The sequence below is a fragment of the Protomyctophum parallelum genome, assembly GCF_964188405.1.
Source record: "Protomyctophum parallelum genome assembly, chromosome: 20".
NCBI lineage: Eukaryota > Metazoa > Chordata > Actinopteri > Myctophiformes > Myctophidae > Protomyctophum > Protomyctophum parallelum.
In genome coordinates, this window is record NC_139718.1 from 13259590 (window position 1) to 13285963 (window position 26374).

A 26374-nucleotide genomic window follows, 5' to 3' on the forward strand; every position below is an offset into this window, starting at 1 on the left:
CAGATTTACGCTGAGGAAGGCCTCTGGGCCAAAATGTCTGCACTGTTTGCTGCTGGGAGAAACTGAATAAAACAAGAATCCTATCGTATACAACATGAGTGCTGGTATTCTTTTCTATAGACTGTATCTTCCAGAACCGTGCATCCGATACACTATTACCTGAAATTATTCAACTGAGTGCTTGCTTCTTCTTTCTTCTTCATTTGAATGAATTGTAATGACCAAAAGTTGCTATGATGATTTATCATCATAGCAACGGCGAGCCATTGTTGGCGAGATTCTTTTTCCTAGGATGGTTGTGATCGACTTGCACGGGTAGAATGCCGGCTTCAACCCGGCAGGCAGGCATCGGCGGTCACAACCATTATAGGAAAAAGAACCAATGGTGGTGCTCTGTTGGCTCTGCACCTCTCGCGGCCAGCGAGCGAGCACCACCGTTGTGACTTGTGACCGATGATTCCACCCCAGGTAGAATCCGAGCTTCAACCTGGCAGGCATCGGTGGTCATCCGGGGGTGGTGACTCACCATATGGACTTCCACCATTTCAACAAATAAGCACAAACAAACCACTTCACATGAACATGAATATTGATGTAACCAGGAGATTTGGTGGGGGATATATAAAGCTGCAAACAGGTTTGTGACTAGGGATGCCAAACGACTCATATATGGCCAATCGACGAATCGAGGCCAAAAATCGACGTGTCGAACGACTTTTTTCCTTTTTTTTCTTCATTATTTTTATATTTTTTTGTTGCTGCGCAGCAGTTGAGGAGAACGCAACTATGCATTCCTTTAAGCAACACAACTTCTGCAGCTGCATCCATATGTTTAGAATTTGCACAATGATCAAATCCCAATAATAAAAAATTAACTTTATTTTGTAAACAACGAAACTGAAGGAGCAGCGGCGCTATCGGCTAGCCGCTAGTCCCAACTCTCAAGTGTCTGCAGCCTGTCACGAGTAATGAACTGATACGAGACGCACGTTGTTCCGTATTTTAATGTCGGGTCGGATAATAAATACAGTATAAATGACGGCGGGATTTATTTGACAACTCTATCCTGCTTTATTCACGAGAAGAGAAGAGCGCTCACCGCTCAGAACAGAGCAGACCTGTGGCTGTCAGCTCACTTTACGGCATGTGTAGATGAGCTGGTCTGGGTCTGGGAAGCTCAGAGCTGCAGCCATTGGCTCATGATACGTGCACACGACCAATGGGACAGATCATTCAGTGTTGCTAAGATACCACCCCCCACCACACACACACGCGCGCACACACCCTTGGACGATGGGGTCCACAGCGCTCTGCTCAAAGTAAACTTGCATGCAACGAGCGGCACTGACTGACTGAAAAAATAATAATACAAATAAAAACGATTTTTCGACTCATACGTTTTGAGTCGCGGGAGGCATGAGTCGATAATCGAGTCGATTTTCAACTTTTTTCAACATCCCTATTTGTGACTGTATCATTGTATAACTTCCACTCCCCGCGGAGGTTCCCGTCTCCTGCAGGGAGCATGTGTTTCGGGTGGACTCTAGCAGCTTCAGGGTTGAACACACCCTTGCACTGTTATTGGATAAACCTCCGCCCCACTACCCCACACACGTCCCGAGTAAGTTACAACACATTTTTTTTAGTAATAGTAGTTTATTTGGGTCATTAAGAGGAAAATGGATAAATACAGTGACTACATTTTGTTATCTTTTGAAGAAAAAAGAACACCCCAGCATCATTATACAATGTGAATGATTTCATTTGGGTGTGTTCTAATTAAAGTATTAGTGTTGATTATCGTGTATTAATCTAATTATAGTAAACTAATACTATTATACTAAAAAAATTAAAGATCCAGGGAAAAGAGACCTTTTTACAGTACAATGTTTCAAGTTTACACATGTAAATAAACGCCATAAGAATATTAGTTTTCCTCTTCTACAAAAATAAGTTACTGTTGTGCGTGCCAAAGCTGTCATTCTCTTGTATTTTCTCATACTTTTATTATTTCCCAATTCCCACCAAGGGGTAACCTCGCATCAGACTATGCAGCATTATCTACCTCGGAGGAAACTCTGGTAAGGCCGGCAGTAGTTGGTCTACTGCCGGCTTGTTTAATAGAATCTTACCTGCGCAGGTAAGACACCCAAAGAAGAGGCCGACGCAGTGCGACGCCCCATCACGCACAGCCTTCTATTAAACAAGCGCTCCCCATCACATCTTGTTTTACGGCACGTTGCAAAAATACAAAATGGCTGGCTCGGAATGTCACTCTTGGAATATTTTGGACAGAAAGTAGCTCATAACATGTCTACGGGGGATTTTTATGAAAAACAAGCTCGGCAGATTGAAAGAGGATAATTCAAGCTTGGACTGCAGCTGCAATGTTGGTGAGTTTAACGTCATTTAAGACAAGCAGATCACAAACCAAAAATGATGAATAGGAAGTGGATGGAGCTTGTTGCAACTCTAGATTCAACCCATTGTAAAAAAAATCTAGAGTTGCAAATTGCGGCTAAAAAATGGCATGCTCTCCAACAAACTCACATAGAATATTTGGAAAGCTAGAAAGAGCTGGGAGGGCTAGCTTTGCAAACGGCATGATTTGTACTAGTACTATTGAGCAACTGACATTCTGGATTTTGGATGTGCCTGATGAATATGCTCCAGTTGTGTCTATCATGGAGTAACACTGTAGTAATCTAGATATTCTAGTCTCACTGCACTCTCTCTCTAGTATGTACTCTGAGGAGTAAATGCTATTTGACATCTAACAACACAGTTATTAGTGTCTCACTTTAAGATATGGCATCACAATACATTTCAACAGAAAACAAGCCCTTCCTACAGTCGCAATTTGTGCTCTTTCACAAAGGAGGCAAAGATATTTTTAGCATTGTTTATGTGATTCTGGTCGCTGGGGCAAATGTGTTCTGTACTAATATTGCAATACTAATAACGGTAACACAACTTTAAACTATAGCAGTTTACTAGCCCTAGAACGGCTCTTGTTGTTACATACAGTATGTACAGTATTTCACATACAGAGCCATAGAACACGCTCCTTGATTTGTGGTAGAACTTTAACATGTGCGGCATAAATGTGATAAATTCTCCGTTTGTACTCACCCATTAAATTATTCCAAAAACGTGGAGTGAAAAATGGTCCTCTAGTTTTATATCCATGTGAAAGTTCTGGCACAAAACGCGTATTTAGTGAATTATCTCCACTTTTTCAAGAGATGCACACGGACGCCTTTCTCTCCGGCGAGGGGGGGCACGGGAATATCGATGAACCGATTTTAGATACTTCCTGTTGTTTACCAAAGACGTCATCACAAATTGACCAAGGAAACACAAAAGTTTGGGTCACACAATTGGCAGGTGCTTTGCGATAGGTGCTGGGTAATTAATCACACCACCTGCCAATTGTGTGACCCAAACTTTTGTGTTTCCTTGGTCAATTTGTGATGACGTCTTTGGTAAACAACAGGAAGTATCTAAAATCGGTTCATCGATATTCCCGTGCCCCCCCTCGCCGGAGAGAAAGGCGTCCGTGTGCATCTCTTGAAAAAGTGGAGATAATTCACTAAATACGCGTTTTGTGCCAGAACTTTCACATGGATATAAAACTAGAGGACCATTTTTCACTCCACGTCTTTGGAATAATTTAATGGGTGAGTACAAACGGAGAATTTATCACATTTATGCCGCATCACAAATCAAGGAGCGTGTTCTATGGCTCTGTATGTGAAATACTGTACATACTGTATGTAACAACAAGAGCCGTTCTAGGGCTACATCAGACATGTACTGTTGGAATTTAAAGTGTTACACAGACTTAATTTATCCAAATGTAGACTTCCAGAATACGGCCTAAGCCTATCCAGGGTTAGCTCTAACTCGCCTGTGTGTAACTTCCCTGTCTAAATTGTGGTCAGGTGTGTTTAGAACCTTTTTGACAGTTATTATCAACTCATCCCTTTGATTGATGGAGTGGCACATCTTAACTAGACTAGAGTATCTCTTGACATTATACCGTCTACGGTGAAAATAAGACGATTTTAAAGGTCTGGCAAACGGTTTAATGTCATGTTGTGTTTGTGAACACGAATGTGTAATGCGTAATAGCAGTAACGGGTGTGCGAGCGCGCGTGCGTGTGATGACTAAATAAAATTAAAACACACCGAAGCACATTGATTGAAATTTGACAATCTTGCAACAAACACTGTTAGCCGAACAACTTGCCGATCCCATGGCCTTTTTACACCGACTATGTTATCGCACACGCATTTGATAAAAACTGTAGCCTGCTGCCTTGTGTACACTGAAGCCACTGAGCATACAAAACTGCTGCCATTGCTAGCTTAGCTAGTACTAGTAGCAAGAAGCACGACCGTGTTCCCCGCGTGACGTCAAACCACGTCGTATGTACACATGCATGATATTCATCTGTATGTGTTCGTATTAAATAACAACATGATGATGCCACATTTATATAGCACAAAAAACACATACCTTGCTAAGCTCCAATCCGTTAAAGGCTTTTTCACCTTCCGCCATATTCCATCTGCCGTAAAGACGTGTCGCACTGAGTGTTGTCGTGGTGGATTATTTTTTTGCGACGATTGAGTTAGTGTTTTTTTTAATGGGAGGTTTTGCATAACTGTAATAAAGCACATTTAAGTTTTATCGTATTTTATTTACAATTATGAAATGTTTCAAATTTTTCAACCGACCGTTTTTGCTTCCCATGGCGCTGTCTCCAAATGCTTTGTAAACAACAACAAACATCTGCGCGCTGATAGGCTTCACTTTATACTCCGTCGTACGACGGTGGCGCGTCACGAGAACAGCAGATCTGCAAGCTCACAACGCGTCGCGGGGGCGACGCCTTGTGAGCTTGCAGATCTGCTGTTTTCGTAGATCTGCTATTTTCGTAAATGAACCCCGGCAGGGGTTGGAGTTCAGGGGTGAAGCGTTTGACACAAATTAAACATGGAGTCCATATTTCACGAGAAAGTAAGTGGATGTGATTATTTGACAGATTTAACCGTTACGAGACTGTTTGTCGCTCATTGTGGCAGCTTTACGGCTCGTGCCCGGTGGCGTGTTTAGATTGACTTCAGTCAGTTTTCATCCAGTCAATGTTGAGGCATATCTCCCGTGGCATTTTGCTAATGTTGTTGTTAGCCACATGGCTAATGCTAAATGCACCTGTTATTCGCAAAATGTGGAAAACGAATCATATAAACGTCCCGCACAAACGCCTCTTGAAACAGATACGATGTCATTTGAGGGGATATCAATAATAAGATGGTGCCAGATGCCGATGGTGTTGGCTGTGCATGTTATTTCTAGAATATGAAAGGTAACGAGTGAAGAAAAACGTCTAATCGTCTATAACTTATAGACGATTAGACGTTATTGTATACTATAACATGGTCTGGGCAGTGGGCACGTTCCAGGCCCAGTCAATGGTGTTACAAGATGTGTGTGTGTGTGTGTGTGTGTGTGTGTGTGTGTGTGTGTGTGTGTGTGTGTGTGTGTGTGTGTGTGTGTGTGTGTGTGTGAGATAAATATAAATTATCTTGGTGATGGTGATTGACTGACTCAGTTCTTAACTTCTTCGTCCAACAATAATCAGAACAACCCTAACAATTGCCTATATTTGTATGTGGGCTTGTTTATATGCCTCTTACCGGTATGTACAGTAGATCAATAGTTGGTGGCTGGCAACTTCAGTAAACTTCAGATTTAGTTGTTTTCTTTTCCCACAGCAAGAGGGCTCTCTTTGTGCCCAGCATTGCCTAAATAACCTTTTGCAAGGTGAGTATTTTACTCCAGTGGACCTGTCCTCAATTGCTCATCAGCTAGATGAAGAGGAACGGATGAGAATGGCAGAGGGAGGGATGGGCAGCGAGGAGTACAGGACCTTCTTACAGGTAAGATGACGCATATGGGTACGGGTACTACTGTGTTTAGAAATCTGTTGTTTGTTTGTTTTTTTGGGGGGGGGGGGGGGGTGGACTCAGCTGCGTGCTCAATCGACAAAATGTTCCTTAAAAGGGTGACCAAATAGAGTATTACAGTATTAGAGAGAGTATTACAGAGAAATAATCTACCATACATGTTTTGTTTTATCATACTTTCCCCTGATGACTCTTTTTCAGTCGAAACATGTTGGCTTATTTTAACTTTTCTAAAGTACATTTATTTTTATCCACCTCTCATTTTAACCTTTTGAGTGCTCTGATTGCCGCCTTTTCTAGTACGTTTTGTTTTATGTTTATTACTGAAGCCGTTTGATTAATTTTTCAGCAACCATCTGGAAACATGGATGACAGTGGTTTCTTTTCAATACAAGTGAGTTTTATATAAATCATTTTCCTTGCTGTCAGCCTGTCACCATAATCATAATTCATCATATTTAATTATGAATAATTGAAATGTACATTATGCCATGTCTCAATATACAACTTTTTTGTATAACAATATTGTCAGGTTATTAGTAACGCTCTGGGAGTGTGGGGTTTGGAGCTAATCCTCTTCAACAGCCGGGAGTATCAGAGTCTATTGATAAATCCAATGTAAGTTTTCTGTTTTCTAAACAAATACATTATGTTTTTAGATATCATGCATTTATCCTAAAATTCTGCTTCTGTGTTTCAGAAATGAGAACGCCTTTATTTGCAACTATAAGGAACACTGGTTCACAATACGAAAACTTGGACAACAGGTATCAGGTTTTTTTAAATGCCATTTTATGTAGTCAACAAGACTTAATTCTGTGTACTTTTAAATTACCAATGATGTAATGTAGTTTCATTAATCATTTTTCTTATATTTTTGTAGTGGTTCAATTTGAACTCACTTTTGACTGGACCAGAGTTGATTTCAGACACCTATCTTGCCCTCTTCCTTGCACAGTTACAACAAGAAGGTAATGTTGAATCAACACATGCATATTTTCATGTTAACATGCAGAGATTATTGACCATATTAATACAGTGAACATTTTCTTCCTATGCTATGTTATACTCTGGGGATGAGCAACCCTCTGATATGACATACAGTAACAGCAAAAGGTCTGCTGTGTGAGAATATATTCAATTACAGAATTGTGTCTTTGTGCAGGCTATTCTATATTTGTTATCCGGGGAAATCTACCAGAGTGTGATGCAGAGCAGATTCTTGGGCTCATGAGAGTGCAGCAGCAGCAACGCCCAAGGCTTATCGGAGAAGACGAGGCCCAGTCAAGTAGCAGTCAGAGGTATGAGTGTTCCAACTGACCTGAGGGACCCCAGCACTAAATTGAATTCCCTGCAATATACTTTAAAATTGCTTTACATACTGTAGTGTAGTCTATTCATTGATTAGTGCTTTTGATAGTGGCATCTTTTTGTTTATTCTGAGAAGTAGACCTCCAGCTCTGGGTCAGCCTGAGACAGCCATACCGGAGGATGTGGTTGTGGAAGAAGATGAGGAGGAGTTGAGGAGAGCCCTGGCACTCAGTAGACAGGACTTGGAGGTGGAAGATGAAGAGGCTGACCTTCGGCGGGCCATACAACTCAGCATGCAGGGTAAGGAATTAATTATCTAAAAGCACCAGATTCAGAGTCCAGTTAAGTTCTAGTATGTGTATGGTTAGAGGAGCAGGAACAGGCTCTTGTCCACAGAACCCTGCCCCTTAAAAAAGTATTAACGTTAGATTGGTCAAACTGATTGTATTTATAAAATAAATAAATAAATAAAATAAAACCATTTCTATTTCCATATGTATAGCTTGTCAGTTTGACAAAAATCACACCTGTGTGAAGTGAGGGGCGCTAATATATTAAAGTCTAACTCATGTTTATTAGGTGATGTAATGCCGGGCGATGTAAAACAAACATTGAACTAAAAACAACTAAACCTGTATGTAGGAGGGGCTAGCGCCCCTCAAAAATGTCAGATCAGTGTTGATGAATATTGGTGCTTTTCCATGTTATACTTCTAAAGGGGCAGTGATGAGCAATAAGTCTTTAGAGTCCAAAATGGGAAACGTTAAGACGACCAGCCTGGCAACAGCTGTTGGTGGAAAATCAGAGGGTGCCCAGACTGAGACTCTCACAGCGGAGGAACTGCGAAGGAGGAGACAAGCCTACTTTGATCGGTGAGTTTGTCTCCTCGTGAAGTGCCACAGGATCTTGGTTTATGGGATATAGTCAAATAAATTGTTAATTTAAAAAAATCTATCTCAGGCAATCCCAACAGCAACCAGTTCAGCCTACCATTCCTCAACAAGCAGCAAGTGAATCAACAAGCTGCTCAGGTACGTTTTTTTTGTAGTTAACCACATGAACTCTGGTGTCCCTATTCTGGGCCTGCCATAATAGGCAAACATTCTGATCTACAATCTCACGAGTGACGCACAAGTGAGATGGCAGATTTTTTCGCAATTTGATGTACAATACATACAACATTTGATGTACAATACATACAACAAAGTATATAGGGTTTAAGTGGTTAATGAGTTGCATTTCATTTATTAGACTACCTGTGTGTTAATCTCTAATTGTATCTTATTTTAATATTTCTAGGATCACAGAATAGTGGTTGTGAGGATGGCCCACAGAACAAGCCTAGCCAATGAAGTGGAGAAAGGTTCCCCCAATGGCCTATGTTGATTACCAACTGCCTCGACCGGCAACCCCATAAAGGGGTGGCCCTACTCCTTCCTCTAAACCTTTGCACATGCGAACATAGTGACCAGCTAGAAGGCGGTCACAACTCCCCTGGTTAGTTCGCTGATGGGCTATAGGGAAGACATGACAAATGGCAGCAGCTAGTTGAATCTAACTTTGAACTAGCACTGAGGCAAGGAAAAGGGTTAATACAGAAATCTGATGCAGTTAGTCCAAGTCTGTAATGGCCTTTTTACCATAGCGCCTTCTATTTCTAATTTTGCTTTTCTTTCGTATTCTTGTTTTTTCTCTGGAAGAGACGGAAAGATGTCTTCAGCATACAAGGATCTGATGGTAGCTCTATCATTGGATCATGTGTAACATTTGCCAACGTATAGGTGTTATAGGGGACCAGTAGTTAGATCACAGATATAAGTTTGATACTGAGGGGCGGAGCCCCTTGCCTTCTATTGTAGTTGGTTTGTAAGACATCTTGACCTACACCCCACCCATGAAAATATGTATTGTTGGTAATTAAAACAGCTGAAACATCTTTTAGGTATACTTTGGCCTGGCACTGATAATCGTATGTGTCTGGCACACTGAGCTTTATAAGTATTTTGACAGGAAAATTATAATATAAAAAACCTTTTGATAAGGGTCCACTCCATACTATATCATCAACTGTGGGTCTGCTTAAAGTACAGCTTAAACACATTTGTTGTTTTGTATTATTAATTCATTTCAGCAAATGAAGAACCATTACTCTGTTTGAGATATTTCATACAACCAGCAGGTCAGTTTTATGTTGTTTTCAGGTGCTCTTCCAGCTAGCAATGAAATGTCTTTGTACTTCTATGTATATGCACTTAAATTGATGATCCATTTAGGCGGCATCTGAAAATGGACGTGTAAGCCTGATTTATACTTAGTTGCGTGCCAGTGTTGCATGCTGAAAATAGCAGATCTACAAGCTCACATGTGTCGTGAAGCTACATGTGAAATCCCAGGGGGAAAATTGATATTTTGGCATATACTGTAATTGAATACATAGTTGTCTTATCACTTTACCTTCAAATATATATTTTTAATACTATTCCTCTATGGGGAAATGATTCATATAAGAAGTGAAGGGGAGAGGAGATGTGTGACTTATGTCAAAGTTTCTTATCTGGCAATTGAGTTTGAGTTTGGTTCTCTGATTTAGGCCTTCGATCCTTTTCCCCACGTTACTTCTTCTGAGTATGTATTCAGCTGTGGTAAAGTTATATTTGCTAACTAGATGAGCAACTGAGAATAAGATACTCTTGGATTATGTTGGTGTAATAGAGGAAGTTAATACTCATTTATTGATGACTTTGGGTCCGGATCTCCGGAATAACCGCATGCAGTATACAGTACTATGTCCTGTCAAAATACTCTCCTTCAAATGGGAGGGAGGGAAGCACCTTGTGCCAAAGGTGTTGTAGCTCTTTAGCTGTTGGATGAATGAAGATATATTTTAAATTAAATATGATTGTGTGGACTGCAACTGCACAGTGTGTATTATTAACCTCCACAAAAATAAGGGCATAGAACCAAAACAAAACATGTGTCCAAATAATTTTAAGAGCTCATCGTATTTTCTTTGCAGTTGCATTCTGAACATTACTTTGGTTTACCTTTTTCCAGCTCTCATAATAAAGTGCTACAAACTTGAATTTGGTCCAACAAGCTGATCAAGACAAGAATGGACACCAGTAAAGTGGCAGAACAATACGTTTGTTTACAGTTGTGTCCATGGAATTTGCTGGTGGGTTTTTGGCATGTGCCATTCAAATTCAGTATGGACCCCATGTCCGCATAGAATCCACTTCCTCAGATACAATACTGGACCCATGTTTGAAATGTCGTATCGTAGTTGACCTCCACAATGATTCCATAATTTCCTTAATTTTCTTGGTTTGGTCGAAATGTTATTTTATTTTTATTCAAACTGCAGTTATGAACGAATATAATAGTAAAAGCAATGGTAAGTGGGTTTTATATGGTTGCATTATTTTTCCTCACTTCCTTACATTCTTGCAATAAGTAGTGTTCATGTTTTTATATTCACATCCATGTTATTGCAGGACCTAATTTACAGTATTCGATTTTCTGCCCACATTAAAATGTAATTCACACCCACTGAAATGTCTAATGTAATTTGTTTTATTTCAGTGTAGTCAGGAAGAGGTTCATGCTTGACTACCGTATATATTAGATACTTAAGGCAAGACTGAATAGTAGAAAAACAGATGTAAATCTATTTAGATAAACAAAGTGGGCTGCATAGTTAATATGTAACCTTTAAAGCACACTTGCACTTTGTCTCCCCAAATAATGCTTTGAGTTTTTGGACATTGCATCTATGTTAGTGAAGCTGAACGGTACGTCAATTAGGGGTCTCACTATTTATCATGACAAATTTATTTTTATTTAAGCAAGCAATAACTGCTGTTTGTTGCATAATGATTGGTGTATTTTCCAATGATTTGTTTAAATATATGGTATTTCATGGCATATTTGTATCAGTTATGCAATGTTATTAATCTACCTTTAGTGTACATTTTTTGTGATTATATTGTAACTGGTTGTTTAATTATTCTGAATATTTATATAAACCAGAGCTTTTCAGATTGAGCTGATAAACCATTCCAGAACACATGATGGTTGTACAAAAAATGAAGATGGGACTCGTTTTCATCATAACTTACATATGCACCATGGACTCTGTCCACCAAACACAAATGTCAAGTCCCAATATGACGGATCTTGCTTTCAACAATATGGACTTTGCCATGAACCTCTACAGAAAAATATCCAGTTACAATGACGAGAACATATTTTTCTCGCCCTTGAGCATCTCATCATCTTTTGCTACTCTGTCTATGGCCGCTGGTGGTGTCACACGTGAGGAAATAATGAAAGGCCTCAATCTGGCCCAGTTGGAACAGGTTGGTCTGCCAGAATTCATCCCACAACTTTTCCAACACCTTCATGGGAACATCACACATGGTGGATCTCTGCAACTGGACCATGGCACAGCCCTCTTTGTAGACCTAAAGTTTGAGGTACAGAAGACCTTCAGTGACCAGATCAAGATCTTTTTTAATGCTGACATCAACAATGTGGACTTTGCAGACACAAAAGCAAGTATAGCCACCATCAATGACTATATCATGCAGAGGACTGGGGATAAAGTGAAGGATGTGATAACCAGCATGGAGCCACTGACCCAGCTCATGCTTATCAACACTATATTCTTTCAGGGTAATGGTTACTTATGTTTATCATATGTTATGTTTTAACACCTCAATATTTGTGTATTACCGGTACTTATTGTACATTTCTATTATTTATTCTACACAGGAGCATGGGAAAACCCTTTTAACTCCAATCTGACACAAAATGGACCCTTCTACATTGACAATTACAACATTGTCCAGGTGCCAATGATGTTTTATGAAGATAGCGTCTACACAATGGAAGATGTTCCACTTGGTGCTAAAGTGCTGAAGCTCCCATACCAGAAAGGCGTTTCAATGCTTATCCTGCTGCCCAACAAGGGAATGGACTACACACTAATTGATGATCAGATCACTGCCAAGAGATTCATGAACTGGATCACAAAGCTGCAAAAAGAGTAAGTTCACAAAACCCTTGTTCAATGACACATTATGCTGCAACATTGTGTCACACTGATTCTCCAAGACCACCATAAGAGAGAACCTGTCTGCAATTTGCAACTGGTCTTAGAAAAGGTCTTGTTTGGTCTTCAAAGCTTGACACCAGAAAGGACCCCCACCGCAAATGCTTGCTATACTTGAACTTTATTGCTACTAGTGTTCGCATTTTTTATTGTAGGCCTATATGTTTTTAAATATCTTGATGAATTGAATACATAGGACCACAATGGAAACAATCCCTTATGACTTTTTGTGTTATCCTTTTAGCATTGTTGAACCTCTGTTCTATTTTACAAACTGAAAGTATTCAATCAATCAATAAAGGTTCCAGTGGGACCCCAGCTAAATGGTTGATAGTTGGGAACCAAATGCACCTTTGAGTCTGTAAGTGTAACCCTCATGTCTGACTCTTATGAGTCTGGAACTCTACAAATGGAACAAAAATACACCCCTACAGTATGGGTCAATTTTATTTATTTATTTGACAGGGACAACATTTCAGTTTTCACTTCCATGTAAATGTGCCAGAGTTAGCCATAAGCTAATTTACATCTGTAGTCCCTGAGCAGGCTCTTAAAATGGTAGTAAAACTAAACATACAATGACACATACAGTACAATACAATGCAATACAGATAAAATAAAGACAGAGTGTATAGTGTTCCAGCACACAACACCATGCGTTGATGCCATGTGTGCAACTGTGCATATGTGCAAGCACCCAACACTATACCCATACAAAAACACATTACAATACAATACAGGAACAGATCAACAGGGGACAGAACAACTGCAAAGTGAAGTGAAAAATGACACCGGTGATGAATACTAAATTTTGGTTCAATTAGTATGATTAGTTGGTAGAATATAGGGGTCTGTGGACTAATACATACATTAGGCCTACTGGGTGACCTTGAAATTAAAATGCTTGAAAATCACTCCATGATCAGTGTGTTCCTGTACTGTATTCTTATTTATAGAAAACTGGAAGTCAACATGCCCAAATTCAGTATGGAGGAATCCTATGCACTGCACCAGATCCTGCCAGATTTGGGTGTCTCCAGCATCTTCAGTGAATCCTCCAATCTCACAGGGCTGAGTAAAGACAAAGGCCTCAAAGTGTCAGAGGTACGTTGGTCAGTTTACTGTAGTCCTAGGAACCCAAGAAAATAATCCTTGGTTGTCTACTCCCCGACATTGCACCAACATAAGAAAATAGCAAAAATAGCAATAAAATAACACTTGGATTATATCTAGGCCTACCATAATAATACAAAAAAAACCTTTCTATCTGTGGATGTAGGTTCTGCACAAGGCAGTGATCGAAGTGGATGAGGCTGGGACGATCGCAGCAGCTGCAACATCAGTAGGCATCACTGCATATTCCTTACCACGGACCTTCACCATCAACAGACCTTTCTTCTTCTTCATCTACCACGAGGAGACCAACAGTCTGCTGTTCATGGGCAGAGTGATAGACCCCACCAAAAAGTAGCCTTGATTCTGCATCTTGTTTATAGTAGGCTAGAATACTCGTGAGTCGTGGCTGGTCTATCTTTCAAATAATACATTGTTTCGGGACACCTAGGCTGAAAATGCCTGACAATCACAGCAGTGTGTCGCGGGTTCAAATCCCGATCCCAACCTTTGCTGCGGGGGTAACTCCCCATCTCTCTCCCCTCCCGTCAGTCTACTGTAGCTGCTATAAATAAAGGCATAAAATCCCCCCCAAGCCCCCCAAAAAGGTTGTTTGAATGTAAGAGGTAGATGTTGTATCTAGATTAATTTGATGTTGCATGTAATTTGTTGTACATTGCTACAATTCTATTGTGAAAGTAATGTGTGTGTGATGTCTGTCCATAATTGCTTAGGACAATAAAGAATTATAATGTTATGCCTGGGATTTGATAAAGATTCTGTTCAAATAATATATGATTATAATAGTAGTAGGCCTATGTAGCCTATAATGCAAATTTTTATTGAAGTATTTATTAACAGTTTGCAGAATTTCAGTACATTTCAAGCACAACTCAATACAAAAACTGTTAACTGAGTGGACGAATAAAGCACTGTCTAAACTTGTTTACAAGAGGGTCCGTCTTGTTCAATTCATCATAAAAAAAAACAGAAAATCTGACAATTCAGTCACACAATTCAAAGTTAATTTTATATGGTCCCAAAAGCTCACTCCTGTTAACTGCAGACTAGTTATGTATAACGTTACTTACTAGCAATATTTATTTTTATAAAAGAAAGCAAGAAAACAAAACCTTTATTCTGAAATATAAAGTTCCGGCGGAACTATGGTGTAGTCCCCTCATAGCCCCTCCCCTTTTTAACACGTGATAACTAATGGCTGCGCCCTCGTGTTACGTGTGAGTGTAGTCAAACGTGGTAATATTTCAAAGAAAACAACTGACAACAGTTTCAGGTGGGTCTAAAATTAGTTCCTCTTGTGTTTCTGTTTTAAAATTACTATATTGATCTAACGTTACGTTCGAAAAGGAACCCAGGGATTGGATTCAACTCATTCAAGTCGCCGCAGCTGGGTAAGTCAGCCGCAGTCTTTATGATTTTGACGCTGACATTCCAAGACACTAATATTTTTACTGTTACATCCTGATCTCATACACGGGAATACGAGAGTAAATGCTTGTGTTCCTTCTTCACAGACAAACCATATTAATAATACATTATCTTCGTTTGGGAACCTTGGTCACTCCGGTTCTGAACGGCGCTATGATCGTATAATAAAGTAACAAATCGTAACTAAAAATAACTTACCAAGTATTGTACAATGACAATAGCACACTGTGAGGTGCCGTTAAGTGTTGCATGTGCATGGATTTGGTTCTAACTTCTCTTAAGTATAGAGTATAGACAACACTGCGCGCGCGCGCGTGTGTGTGTTGTGTGATTCTGTCAGAATCGATACGAGAGTCAAAATCTGTGTGTGTGAGAGTGAGAGAGAGATAGAGGGAGAGGGAGTAATGTGGCCGTGTAGGTCCTGCCTTAATGTCAAATTATGTCATGTAACCGCTCCTATCCAGCAGAATAACAAACGCTCCAACTGATATCTCGAGGTTATTTATTTCCCCAAGACAACGTGAAAAACTGCAAAACATAATATTCTTTTTAAACACAAATTAAACATGAAATATGAATGTCCTCGTCAGTCAATCATGATGTCCTTTTAAAGTGTCCATGAATCATGAAATGTCCGGATTATAAACAAACACAATGAAATGTACACAAACAATTAAACAAACGACAGAATTACAACACTGTTTACAGACAAAGAAAACAACATGTAACATACCGTGTGTGCCTTCTGCAGATTATTTTAGGAGAGCTACGTTATCTTCTCTTATATTCTTTATTTAAGGACACTCTTTTTAGACTTGGCTCCTTACACCACTGAAACACAGCTTGTTCTGACTGAGTTCAGCTCACACAGGTGCAATCAATGCTGCCTCACTCTAATCACAGGGCTCTGCTCCTGCATGCCCTTCTAGGTCATAATGAACAGCAATAAAAGACCAGGCACCACACACAGCATACAAATACAATGTACCCAAATAAACATACATATAATGTTCACATATTATACATTTTCAGAAAGGTAAGCAATAAAATATTACAAAATACCCAATGCTGGGACAGCTACATGTCACAACTGCCTTAATGTCAAATTATGCACTAATACATACATTGTTATGCATCAACTGTAATATGCACTCAGTGACTCAACAACAACCTGATTTGTCCTTGCTGTTTCATAGGAAAAATGAAGACGAAAAAGTCTCAGATGAAAAAGAAGAATTCAAAGAATATATTCTTTGGATCACGTAATAAGTCAGATAAACGGGCGATCCATGTGAAAGGCAGTTGGAAAGCAGTCGCACTTGACCCCAGTTTCTTCTCTGAGGAGAATGGGGGAATGGGGGGAATAGTGTGTTTTGAGGAGTTGACCGACTACCGTCTGATGGACTCTTCTAAGGTTGGTAAAACATCAGAACTGAACAAAAAGGAGAAGAAAGCCAAGAAAAGAAAATCAAGTGAGATAGATGATGATGGAGGGGAAGTTGCAGAGGAATGCGAAGGAGAAGACGACACGACTGAAACAGCCAAGAAAGTAAAGAAAAAGAAGAAAATAAGGGGAGTGTCTGGAGAGGAGTCAACTAAACCAGATGACATTCCTGTAGAGAGTTCAGTGAGTGGTGAAGAGAAGAAGGAACAGCCTCCTTGTCCTAAGACAGATGCAGATGATGACACAGTGGAGGATGGGGCTTCTGAAAAGAAGAAATTGGAAGAGCCTCCCAGTATTGAAATGGATGCCCAATCAGAATCAACGACGAAAAAGAAGAAGAAGAAAAGGCAGAAAAAGAGGCAGGTAGATGCAGATGGCACAGTGGAGGATGGGGCTTCTGAGGAGAAGAAATTGGAAGAGCCTGCCAGTTCTGAAATAGATGCCCAATCAAAGACGAAAAAGAAGAAGAAACGGCAGAAAAAGAGGCAGGTAGATGCAGATAATGACACATTGGAAGTTGGGGCTTCTGAAGAGAAGAAAGTGGAAGAGCCTGCCAGTTCTGAAATGGATGCCCAATCACAATCAAAGACGGAAAATAAGAATAAAATGCAGAAAAAGAAGCTGGAAGAAAAGCCAACAGCCCCTGAGGTACAGACGGAGCAGGAATCTCAAACAGATCTTGATGTTCAGGTAACCGAACAGCCCTCACAGGACCAAGTTTCAATTATCCCCAAAAAGAAGGCAAGAAACTGGTCGAATGCTGCCCTTTCAGGCTCTGATGTGAAAACTGATGTGAGTGCATGGAAGGGTCTATTTGTTCCAGCCCCTGTGCTTAAAGCTCTGCGCAGCCTTGGTTTTGGATCCCCCACCCCCATTCAAGCTCTGGCATTGCCTCCAGCCATCAGAGATCACATGGACATTGTAGGAGCAGCAGAGACGGGTAAGATGACATTGATAAACAAAAATAATCAAGATCTTACAACATTGTCCAAGTTATCCATTCCATAACTGTTTTGGCATAACACATCCTACTGTATTCCCATTTAATGAAGCAAATGTGTAATTCACAGGTAGCGGTAAGACACTATCTTTTGGTATTCCCATGATCCACCACATCCTGGAATGGAAGAAAGGCACCGAAGAAAAGGATGATGTTGATGAGCAAAATAAGGCAATCACAAAGGTGGAGAGTCTCTACATTCCAGATATGGATGAGTCCACGAAGGCAGGTGATGACGAGGATGATAATGATGAGGCAAGTGTTTCCAGTGTTGAAATAGATGCTGAGTTTACAACAGAACAGGGTGGAGGGTCTAATGTGGATGCTGAGGAGGAAGAGGATGAAGGCATTGCAGGAGAAGACAAACATGATACAGATAATGATGATGATGATCAGATGGAAGAAGATGACAAATTGGATGAAGATGATGACAAATTAGGATGTGTTAAAGTCATTGAGAATATAGACTTTGAAGATACAAAAGAAACAAGTGGAAGTCAAGGTCGACCTCTTCTCGGACTGGTTCTCACCCCAACCAGGGAGCTGGCTGTTCAGGTCAAACACCATATTGATGCTGTGGCGAAATTCACTGGTACGTCTGACCTCACCAAGCAGATCTTTATGAAAGGTACAGTTTGATTCCCCTATTTTATTCTATAATTTCAAACCACCCTTTTCTTTTAATTACCGGTTTGCAGGTATAAAAACAGCTTTAATTGTGGGTGGAATGGCAACAGTGAAACAGACAAGGATGCTCAAGCGCCAGCCCGAGATCGTTATCGCCACTCCTGGACGCCTATGGGAGTTGATCAAGGAGAAGAACCCACACCTTCAGAACCTCAGACAGCTCCAGTAGGTCACAAAGACACAAACCTCACATAGACACACACATCAGTCTATGGACTATAACGAATTGCCAAAATAGCTCACCTACAAAGTCATTGCGGCATGTTGTAAACTTGTAGATCATGTATTTAAAAAAAAATCACACCCGTGTGAACTGAGTGGTGCAACTACACATTTATTGTTATAGTTACTGTACTGTAAGGTATTTGTAAAATTTGCCTCAAGTTGTAAAACATTAGAACCAGGAAAGCATCTGTGTCATTTTACATTTTTGGTTAAGTACTCTAGTCTGTGCATGAATTTCAAGGTTTCTCAACAGTGTCACTTGAAGGTCTCACGCACGCACGCACATACCGCGGTCATGCACGCACGCAGCATTGATGTTTTATTTGTGGATATAAATTATATATTTCCCCTCAAATATCTTAGTTTGACCAACATTGTTAATGTGAAATAGTTTCAAGATGCTTATTTATTTAAATTGTGATAATTGCTATAGCTATTGGAGCTCTGATGGTCCCACCGTCCCAGACAGAAAGGGGACGTAAAGAGGAAATTAATATGCCAGGGTAGAAGGCATCATGACTGGGGGTGACTGGGAGGAGTGACTGGTGTTGACATCGCGGATCGTCTGACTCTGCCAAAACGGAACAGTTACCCTTTAAAAAAACACCTCCATTCAGTTTCATTGTAACTGAGATTTTCGATCATAATTTTTTAATACTGTATTTAGCTAACGAGCGCAAATGTTCGATGCTAATTGACAATGCTACTGTGCTACTACCATAGAGCTCAGGGGAAAAAATGGCTACTCTCAGCCGCACAAGAGGAGATTAGACCCCATCCCTCCCAGAGAAAATCCCATAGCCTGGAAGGACGATCGGCCTGGCTTGGCCAATGACCTTGGCCAACGACTCGTTCGAGTGACTTTGAATTTAATTTAATTTAATTTAATTGACTGGTGGGTCCGTGCCATAGAGTATGGTCCGTACGGGAGATCCTATAGTTTACAGGACCGAAATGAACGAATCATTTTAGTGAACGAACGAACGACCGATCCGTTCACTGAAAAGAACGAAAGTTCCCACCACTACCGCGTTCATGCACGGCACTACACACACATGTGCGTGCGCACACCACTGATGCACGCATGCGCAAACCACTGGTGCTCACTGATACATACATACAGGTACATACATACACAGGTACACGGACATTGCGGCTTGTAGGAGTGGTTGCACCACTCAAAAATTACTTTTTTTTTTTTTTTACATTTTTGCCCCTAATTAAAAACATGATAAGTAAGTAGTTTGACTTTGAATCTCATTCTGTTTGTTCTACAGATGCCTTGTCATTGATGAAGCTGACCGCATGGTAGAAAGAGGACACTTTGTAGAGCTGGAGAATCTGCTGGAGATGCTTAACACCATTCACTTCAATCCCAAGAGGCAGACGTTTGTATTCTCTGCCACCCTGACCATGGCCCACAGCCTTCCCACTCGCCTCTTGCAGAAGAAGAGGAGACTAGATAAGAGGAGCCAGCTGGAGATTCTCATGGCGAAAGTGGGCATCCGCTCCAAGCCTAAAGTCATTGACCTGACCAGGAAGGAGGCTACAGTGGAAACTCTGATAGAGACAAAGATCCACTGCGATAAAGACGAGAAAGATTTCATCCTGTATTATTTCTTGCTCCAGTACCCAGGGCGTACCATGGTGTTCGCCAACAGCATCGACTGCATAAAAAGGCTCACATCTCTGCTGGTTATCTTGGACCGTACCCCACTACCGCTTCATGCCAATATGCACCAGAAACAGCGCCTCAAAAACCTGGAGAGGTTTGCTGAGAGGGAGAGGTGATTTACAGATAAATAAAAATGCAGTTGCAGTCAAAAATAGTTTTGCCCCTTTTGGGATCAGTTTGATTTATTCAATATGCACCCATTTATTATCTTCTACAAGCTCAAATCATCAAACATTGTGAGCTTGTACATCGGCTAATTTTGATGGGTATACTATGACATGCCAGGTTGAAAGTGGTTAAACATAAACACCTTTTTGAGTGGTACTCACAGCTTCCATAGTTTTACTTTCTTGTCATCTGAAATACTGTAAATCTTTCAGCATTGTCCATCTCCTTGATTACCATATTGACCATTTTATTACATTTTATAAATGCATTTGCAGTTGTGTCCTGCTAACCACTGATGTGGCTGCCAGAGGACTGGATATCCCCAATGTTCAGCATGTATTTCACTATCAGGTATACCTTTTCACAATGTCATTATTTTATAGGAACTGCATACAATAAACGCATTGCACTAGAATTGGCTAGAAATTGATTTCCATCTGTAGACCCTGGGTGGAAAGGAGGTTAGGCTATGTACAATTATCTTTATTACGTCACCATCGAAAGCCAGTTATATACCGGCATTGATACATAGCTTCATTACGTCATACTCTATCAGTATATAATATACCACGAGCATACGCATAAAAACCCAGCACAACCACCTTACCTGCACGCTCTGCTTGCACAAGTAATTACAAGCTGTTCTAATTGCCACATTCATATTAGGTGGCAACTATTGTACAATCAAAGAGGAACATAGTGTTTTTAAGTACCTCTTTCTTTTCATTCCAGGTTCCCAGGACATCAGAGACGTATGTGCACCGTAGTGGACGGACAGCGAGAGCTGCCAAGGAAGGTCTCAGTTTCCTCCTAATCGGCCCAGATGACATGATGAACTTCAAGAAGATTTCCAAGGCTCTTGGGAAGGATGAGGATCTTACTGTGTTCCCCATAGAGTCCAAATGTATGACAGCCATCAAGGTGAGATTTAACCAATAATACTTGACTGCTATTAGCTCACAGTGTATACCACAAAAGACTATAGACACTTTATGCCATAGTTCTTTACCAGGCTTTCCACCTTGTGAGATGAAAAAAGGCTGGGAACGAGGTTAGATTACAGAAAAGGTAAGGTGCTGTTATCTGAGATATTGGCACCTAAGAATAGATTAGAATGTCTCAGTCAATCACAATGTCAAAATTCAACATTAAACGGACACTATCACGATTTTCACACATGTGCCAGGCTAGTACTTGCCTGTGAAATGCATCATGGGAACTGTAGATAAAAGCTTAAACAGTATATATGTTTTTATCATAGTGTTGTTTATACTATGATAACCATACTGAATTGCACAACTTGATGGTGATAGTGAGTCCTGTTACGCTGAGATCTTTGTTATTATGTGTGTGTGTGTGTATACTTTAATGTGTAGGATCGCGTAAACCTGGCCAGGAAGATAGAAAAGATCGAGTACCACAACAACAAAGAGAAGCAGCACAATTCTTGGTTCACAAAAGCAGCGGAGGCCCTAGATATCGATCTGGATGATGACCTCTTGCTTGGTAAGTCCAACTAGCTACAGTATACAAGCAAATTCAGTTAATTTAACCACCTGATCAACCTTGATCTAGACTTCATTGCATGATGATGTCGCATGGCAAAAACGAGGCATCACAACACATAATTCGTAATTTTTTGCCACACAACCGTATGAGGGAGTATAAATTAAGTATATAGGCCTGGCCTGCTGTACTACTGTACATAGCTGTCAATGTTAAATTGCCCGCACGCAAACAATTATTTGCACTATTAATAGCAAGAATAGGAATACCACAATAATGGTGGCACAGTTGGTAGTGCTGTCGCCTCACAGCTAGAAGGTCCTGGGTTCGATTCCCGCTCGGGGAGCTGTGGGTGCTGGCGGCGTGTTTCCTCCTCCGCGTCATCAGTGCCCATACCCGAAGGCGGGGTTGGCGAAAGGGCCTTTCTGTGTGGAGTTTGCATGTTCTCCCCGTGTCCCCTAGGGTAGGTACCCTCACAAAAAACATGCAGTAATCCTGGTCTCTAAACTGCCTCCCCCTGGCCAGCCGGGGCGCCTGATGGAGGGGAAAGGAACTGGTTGGAATAACGTGTTCCTTCCACGCGCTACGTCCAACCAGGGAAACTCCCCCCTGTCAGGTGTAAAGGAGCAACTTGGACACTGGTGAAAAATGGGTTACAAAATCGTGGGATAAAACATATATTTAAAAAAAAGGAATACCACAATAATGCAATGATGATTATGAACCAGCAACAGATTTCACATAACCAGAAAACGTTTGGAGGGTGCATTTTTTACCCCTTTTTCCAAGCTGAAATGGCACTTAAACTGCAAGGCTGCATGGCTGTGATGTTGACAGTCAGTAACTTCTAAAGGCCATGTTCTGAGTTCAACACCAAAAATTCAGAATCACAGCGCAACTGCGCAATGTGTTGCCTGTTTCGGATGTTAAAGTAAACTGAACTCGGCAACAAAAGTTCTTACACTCCATGTTAGGGAACTCCGTAGCGGGTGGGAGATCCAAATGCAGCCACAACATCAACGATTAAAATGAGTAAAATACAATACCAATTGGTATTATTGAAGTGGAAAAATAATGGACCAAAGTTAAGTTTCAGAACCTTTGTTGCTGAGTTTATATTCATTCATTTCTTTGTCCATTAACTGTGGATATTTGTAGTCTTAGACTGTCTTACCGTGCGGTACATAAACTCCTGTCCGGTGATAATGACAATGACATTAAAGTTGAGTTAAGTTTTATACGGTTTCTCCCTCTAACATTTCACTGTATTTTAGTCTATTGAAATAATGTAGGCTTTGTTGACTAGATCTAGAAAACATTTTTAAGCTCTTGCTCCTAAAATGAGTACATTTATATGGGGAAATCCATGTCAGTGAGAAGCACAGCTTGCCGTGAGTGGGGCTAAGTGAAGAGTGAATTGAATATCATATCTCTGTTTTCAGGTGGTGAACAGAAAGAGGAGCATGACAGTCAACATCAGAAAATGGTAAAGGGGATGAAGAAGCACTTGAAGCATTTGCTCTCCCAGCCTGTTTTCAAGCATGAGATAAAGACCAAGTACCCAACCCAGATGGGAAAGCTAAACCTGCCCCAGATGCGTATGGAAACTGCAATAACGAGTGTCTCAAACCAGACAAAGAAACGAAGACAAAAGAAAACAGACACACCAATGACATGTTGAGTTAATGTGTAATAAATACAGATTGAATTTATGTAATTGTTAAAAAAAAAAAAAACACATAAAAGATATTTCAAAATATCAAAAGCATCTCTGAAAAATGATTTTGTTACATACATTACTTAACATAATGGAATGGGTCAGCTCTTGGGTAAAGAATGTCATAATGGGATGTTTGGTAAAGGAGGTGCAGAGAGGGTTGAGCTCCCTCTGGGATGATGTGGTGGACCAGGTCCCGCGTGTCGCCCTCCATCGAAACAATGTGGATGCCAATACCTAAGGCCTGTGACAGAGCCAGGATATCCACGTGATCACACTCCATTGCCATGGCCTCCACTTCCTAAAAAAAGACCCATATATAGATCACCCACACACTCTATGTAGAGCAAAACATATTCTTTACTACAGTAATCTGGATAGTGTAATGCTAGTCCTACAATTCTGTCTCTAGAGAGCAGCAACATTTTACTAACTTGTTTACAGTAGTCCATTAGGTTGGGTGCCTCCACAAAGTTGGAGAAGAAGTCTGCATGGTTTTGCAGGTGGGCAGAAGTGAGCAGTCGGAGGTACTGAACCATACTGTCCGAGGTTGTCTGTTCATTGAAGACCTTGAGCAGGGTGGCCTCTTGCTCATCAGCCTGGCATTGCTCCACAACCTCTATGAGCTTTAAAAGATAAGACAGTACCAATCATATAATTGTACTAATTCTTGACAGACAACCTGTGAAGATTGGTTGTTTTAATTTTGACACTCGAGAGCACAACCTTGCAGATTAATATTTGGCTCCAAAATATAACATGAAATTGGTTGTTTCATTGTTGGTTCTTTTCTCAAGGCACCAGAATATTGTCATGTAACATACGTGTTTTGGGGTTACTTTATTCCTTGATCCCGACATTTTACAATCTCACCCAACAATGCATTGGCTTAATTACTCAACCAGTGTCATTTATTTTTGCTTTAAAACAACCTTTAACTGCTACTACTTAATCTGCCCCCTGCATCATGTTAAATCACCATACTGTAATTACCTCATTAATGGTGCCTCTAGTATCCCATTTATTTCCCGTTTTATTCTCCCTTTATGTACAGTATGTGTTGAAGGCCAACCCAGAATTATGGTAGAAAACGTATGATTAGTGGTTATAGCTACTTCCTAAAGGGTCTTTTGTCTGTATCATAGTCTGGGCCCAATGGATTACACAATTGTGCCCCTTATAAGTTATACTGATCACATTAATAGTCCGGCAGCCGACAGGCTTTTGTTTAAAGTGGGAAATTGGCTTTAAATATTGTCTATATACATACATGCATGCCCATTTGACATTTTTGCCTTATATAGGATGTTAATGGTATAGGGTCACATAAAACCCCTATAAAAAATGTTCATGGCAACAGCCGGTCAGCAAGTGGATTCATGAATGTATGTATATAGACAATATTTTAGAAGAAAAAGACTATATACCAAATTTCCCACCCGTCCACCTCGGCTGCCAGACTATAATACTCTGTGCCCCCTTTCAACCTCATGAATGACTTCACTGCTTTATGCCCAGCCCATTAGTGCCCCAGTTTGTGACATGTCTTAAATCTCCACTCCAGACAGTCCTCTGCTATTAAGTTTCTGAGTCATCATGACGAAGAATGTGGTCCTCATCGACCTGCAGCAGGGTTACATTTATTAATCAGTTTTATAGACTACTTGTTTGAAAAGTAAAAGGTGATTCACTGTGGTCAGATGATCTTTGAAGGAGCTCTCATCCAATCCGGCAGAAGATACATCTATCCCACTCTTTATTAGTCTTTCCTTGAACCTGAAATGGAATCCATCAAGGCAAGTTAATGATCCATCAAGGCTCATGTGATAAATTAGCTCTGAACAAATTATAATAATCTTATAACTGACCAGTCCAAAGCTCTAACATTTTGCAGAATTGATTCCAGGTGAGCAAAGCAAAAAGCTCTGTAGAAGCAATTTCCATCGCCACGGATCTTTCTCACGGATAAGAACTGGCTGCGTAAATCCTGCAAAGACATCAGGTTTAATTTAAGATTATGAATACATCTGAGCCGCTCATGTAAAAATAGATTGTTATTGATTGCCTTAATAGTATTAGTAAAACACTACAGTACATTGTATTTGGCATCGGTCGTTTGCTCAACGGACAGCGACAGGTCCTCTCTGCGTGCCACAAGGCTAGATGGCTCCATCTCTGCAGAGAAACAAACACTTGACATTATTACTAGTTTACTACGTCGATCACACATCAAAACACATCAAGACACTTAAAATGCTTCGTCGTACAGCTGTGTCGCTCGCCGAAGAAAACCCACTATGCGTTGTGAGCTTGTAGATCGGCTATTTTCGGCAAGCGACGCCTTGGTAACTAATATCGACCAACAAACCCACCACATACCACAGGAGCGTCGCAATGTCGTTTAGTTGAATTATTCTGTACCGGGTTGCGGAGGGCATTGTTTAGGTTAACCAGGGAAATCGAATGATAGTATGTGGTACAGTGGTTATTATGGCGTGCTACTGTATGTCAAAGTTGCAGTGAGTAGTCCATGTCGATTCTTGTCGAAGCATTTTGTTTGTTTTCCCATTTTCGGACATCCGGTTATTTAACAATACCACGTGCTTGTGTTAAAGGGACAGTACCGGTCTGCTAAGAGGATTTGAAACCCAAGAAAGCCAGTGGATTGTTTCCATTGGGGTAGGCTACAGTACGTGTTGGGTGCATTACTTTATATTTGGAATATATTACTTATTACCTTAATTTTAAAGTAATATATTGTATTACATATTACTGTCTGAGCAAGAGTAAAACATTAATATTACTATTGCATGATATAACTTTGTTTAAATGCTCAAATTGAACAATTAAATATTTAGCATAATTATTATACATTATATATATTGCGTAGACCAGCTGCCCCCAAACCCCCTGTTATCTCCTGACCTAAGCTGACGCACCCCCCAGCGCCAAGTCTCGTTGTATTTGGCCGAAAATGATACATTTTGTAA

At 40.5% G+C, this 26374-nt stretch overlaps 5 protein-coding genes across 12 annotated transcripts in view; 3 read left to right on the plus strand and 2 right to left on the minus strand.

Annotated features, from left to right (window-relative positions):
• ubr1 (ubiquitin protein ligase E3 component n-recognin 1) overlaps window positions 1-4717 on the minus strand; it is a 35198-nt gene extending 30481 nt beyond the window's left edge. The window contains exon 1 of the mRNA XM_083792271.1: window positions 4523-4717. Coding sequence (XP_083648397.1) covers window positions 4523-4567 — 45 coding nt within the window. The 5' untranslated portion in view covers window positions 4568-4717. The remainder of the gene's footprint in view (window positions 1-4522) is intronic.
• A 264-nt stretch (window positions 4718-4981) lies between these two features.
• atxn3 (ataxin 3) lies at window positions 4982-10836 on the plus strand. Of its 5 annotated transcripts, XR_014570828.1 has the most exons (13): window positions 4982-5026; window positions 5785-5949; window positions 6326-6370; window positions 6509-6594; window positions 6677-6743; window positions 6860-6947; window positions 7142-7277; window positions 7424-7587; window positions 8006-8159; window positions 8248-8318; window positions 8587-8784; window positions 9419-9466; window positions 10342-10836. XR_014570828.1 is itself a non-coding variant. In XM_083791534.1 (11 exons), the coding sequence occupies exons 1-11, from the start codon at window positions 5003-5005 to the stop codon at window positions 8637-8639; spliced, it is 1053 nt and encodes a 350-aa protein (XP_083647660.1). In that variant the 5' UTR covers window positions 4982-5002; the 3' UTR covers window positions 8640-10836. The 5 variants fall into 5 exon arrangements, 2 of the variants coding, with proteins under 2 accessions (XP_083647660.1, XP_083647661.1); XR_014570826.1 differs by having other exon boundaries at window positions 8587-9466; XR_014570827.1 differs by having other exon boundaries at window positions 9419-10836.
• Window positions 10837-11414: 578 nt separating this feature from the next.
• LOC310877650 (protein Z-dependent protease inhibitor-like) lies at window positions 11415-13871 on the plus strand (the record flags this gene model as incomplete). The annotated part of the gene is made up of 4 exons (XM_083791601.1): window positions 11415-11961; window positions 12061-12334; window positions 13357-13504; window positions 13680-13871. 4 exons carry the CDS (start codon window positions 11415-11417, stop codon window positions 13869-13871), a joined length of 1161 nt encoding a protein of 386 aa, XP_083647727.1.
• An 849-nt stretch (window positions 13872-14720) lies between these two features.
• ddx24 (DEAD (Asp-Glu-Ala-Asp) box helicase 24) lies at window positions 14721-23415 on the plus strand. 3 transcript variants are annotated; one of them, XM_083792128.1, is made up of 10 exons: window positions 14727-14925; window positions 16159-16996; window positions 17030-17346; window positions 17477-17998; window positions 18105-18258; window positions 19596-20105; window positions 20437-20512; window positions 20894-21082; window positions 21538-21667; window positions 23110-23415. In XM_083792128.1, the coding sequence occupies exons 2-10, from the start codon at window positions 16164-16166 to the stop codon at window positions 23346-23348; spliced, it is 2970 nt and encodes a 989-aa protein (XP_083648254.1). In that variant the 5' UTR covers window positions 14727-14925; window positions 16159-16163; the 3' UTR covers window positions 23349-23415. The 3 variants fall into 3 exon arrangements, with proteins under 3 accessions (XP_083648253.1, XP_083648254.1, XP_083648255.1); XM_083792129.1 differs by having other exon boundaries at window positions 14732-14807; window positions 14882-14925; window positions 16159-17346; XM_083792127.1 differs by having other exon boundaries at window positions 14721-14807; window positions 16159-17346; window positions 23110-23414.
• On the minus strand, window positions 23343-25952 carry LOC310878050 (ubiquitin thioesterase OTUB2-like). 2 transcript variants are annotated; one of them, XM_083792130.1, is made up of 6 exons: window positions 25764-25952; window positions 25480-25559; window positions 25253-25371; window positions 25076-25160; window positions 23819-24010; window positions 23343-23685 (listed from the first exon to the last, which is right to left on the minus strand). In XM_083792130.1, exons 2-6 carry the CDS (start codon window positions 25555-25557, stop codon window positions 23464-23466), a joined length of 696 nt encoding a protein of 231 aa, XP_083648256.1. In that variant the 5' UTR covers window positions 25558-25559; window positions 25764-25952; the 3' UTR covers window positions 23343-23463. The 2 variants fall into 2 exon arrangements, with proteins under 2 accessions (XP_083648256.1, XP_083648257.1); XM_083792131.1 differs by having other exon boundaries at window positions 25757-25952.
• Between the last annotated feature and the right edge of the window lie 422 nt (window positions 25953-26374).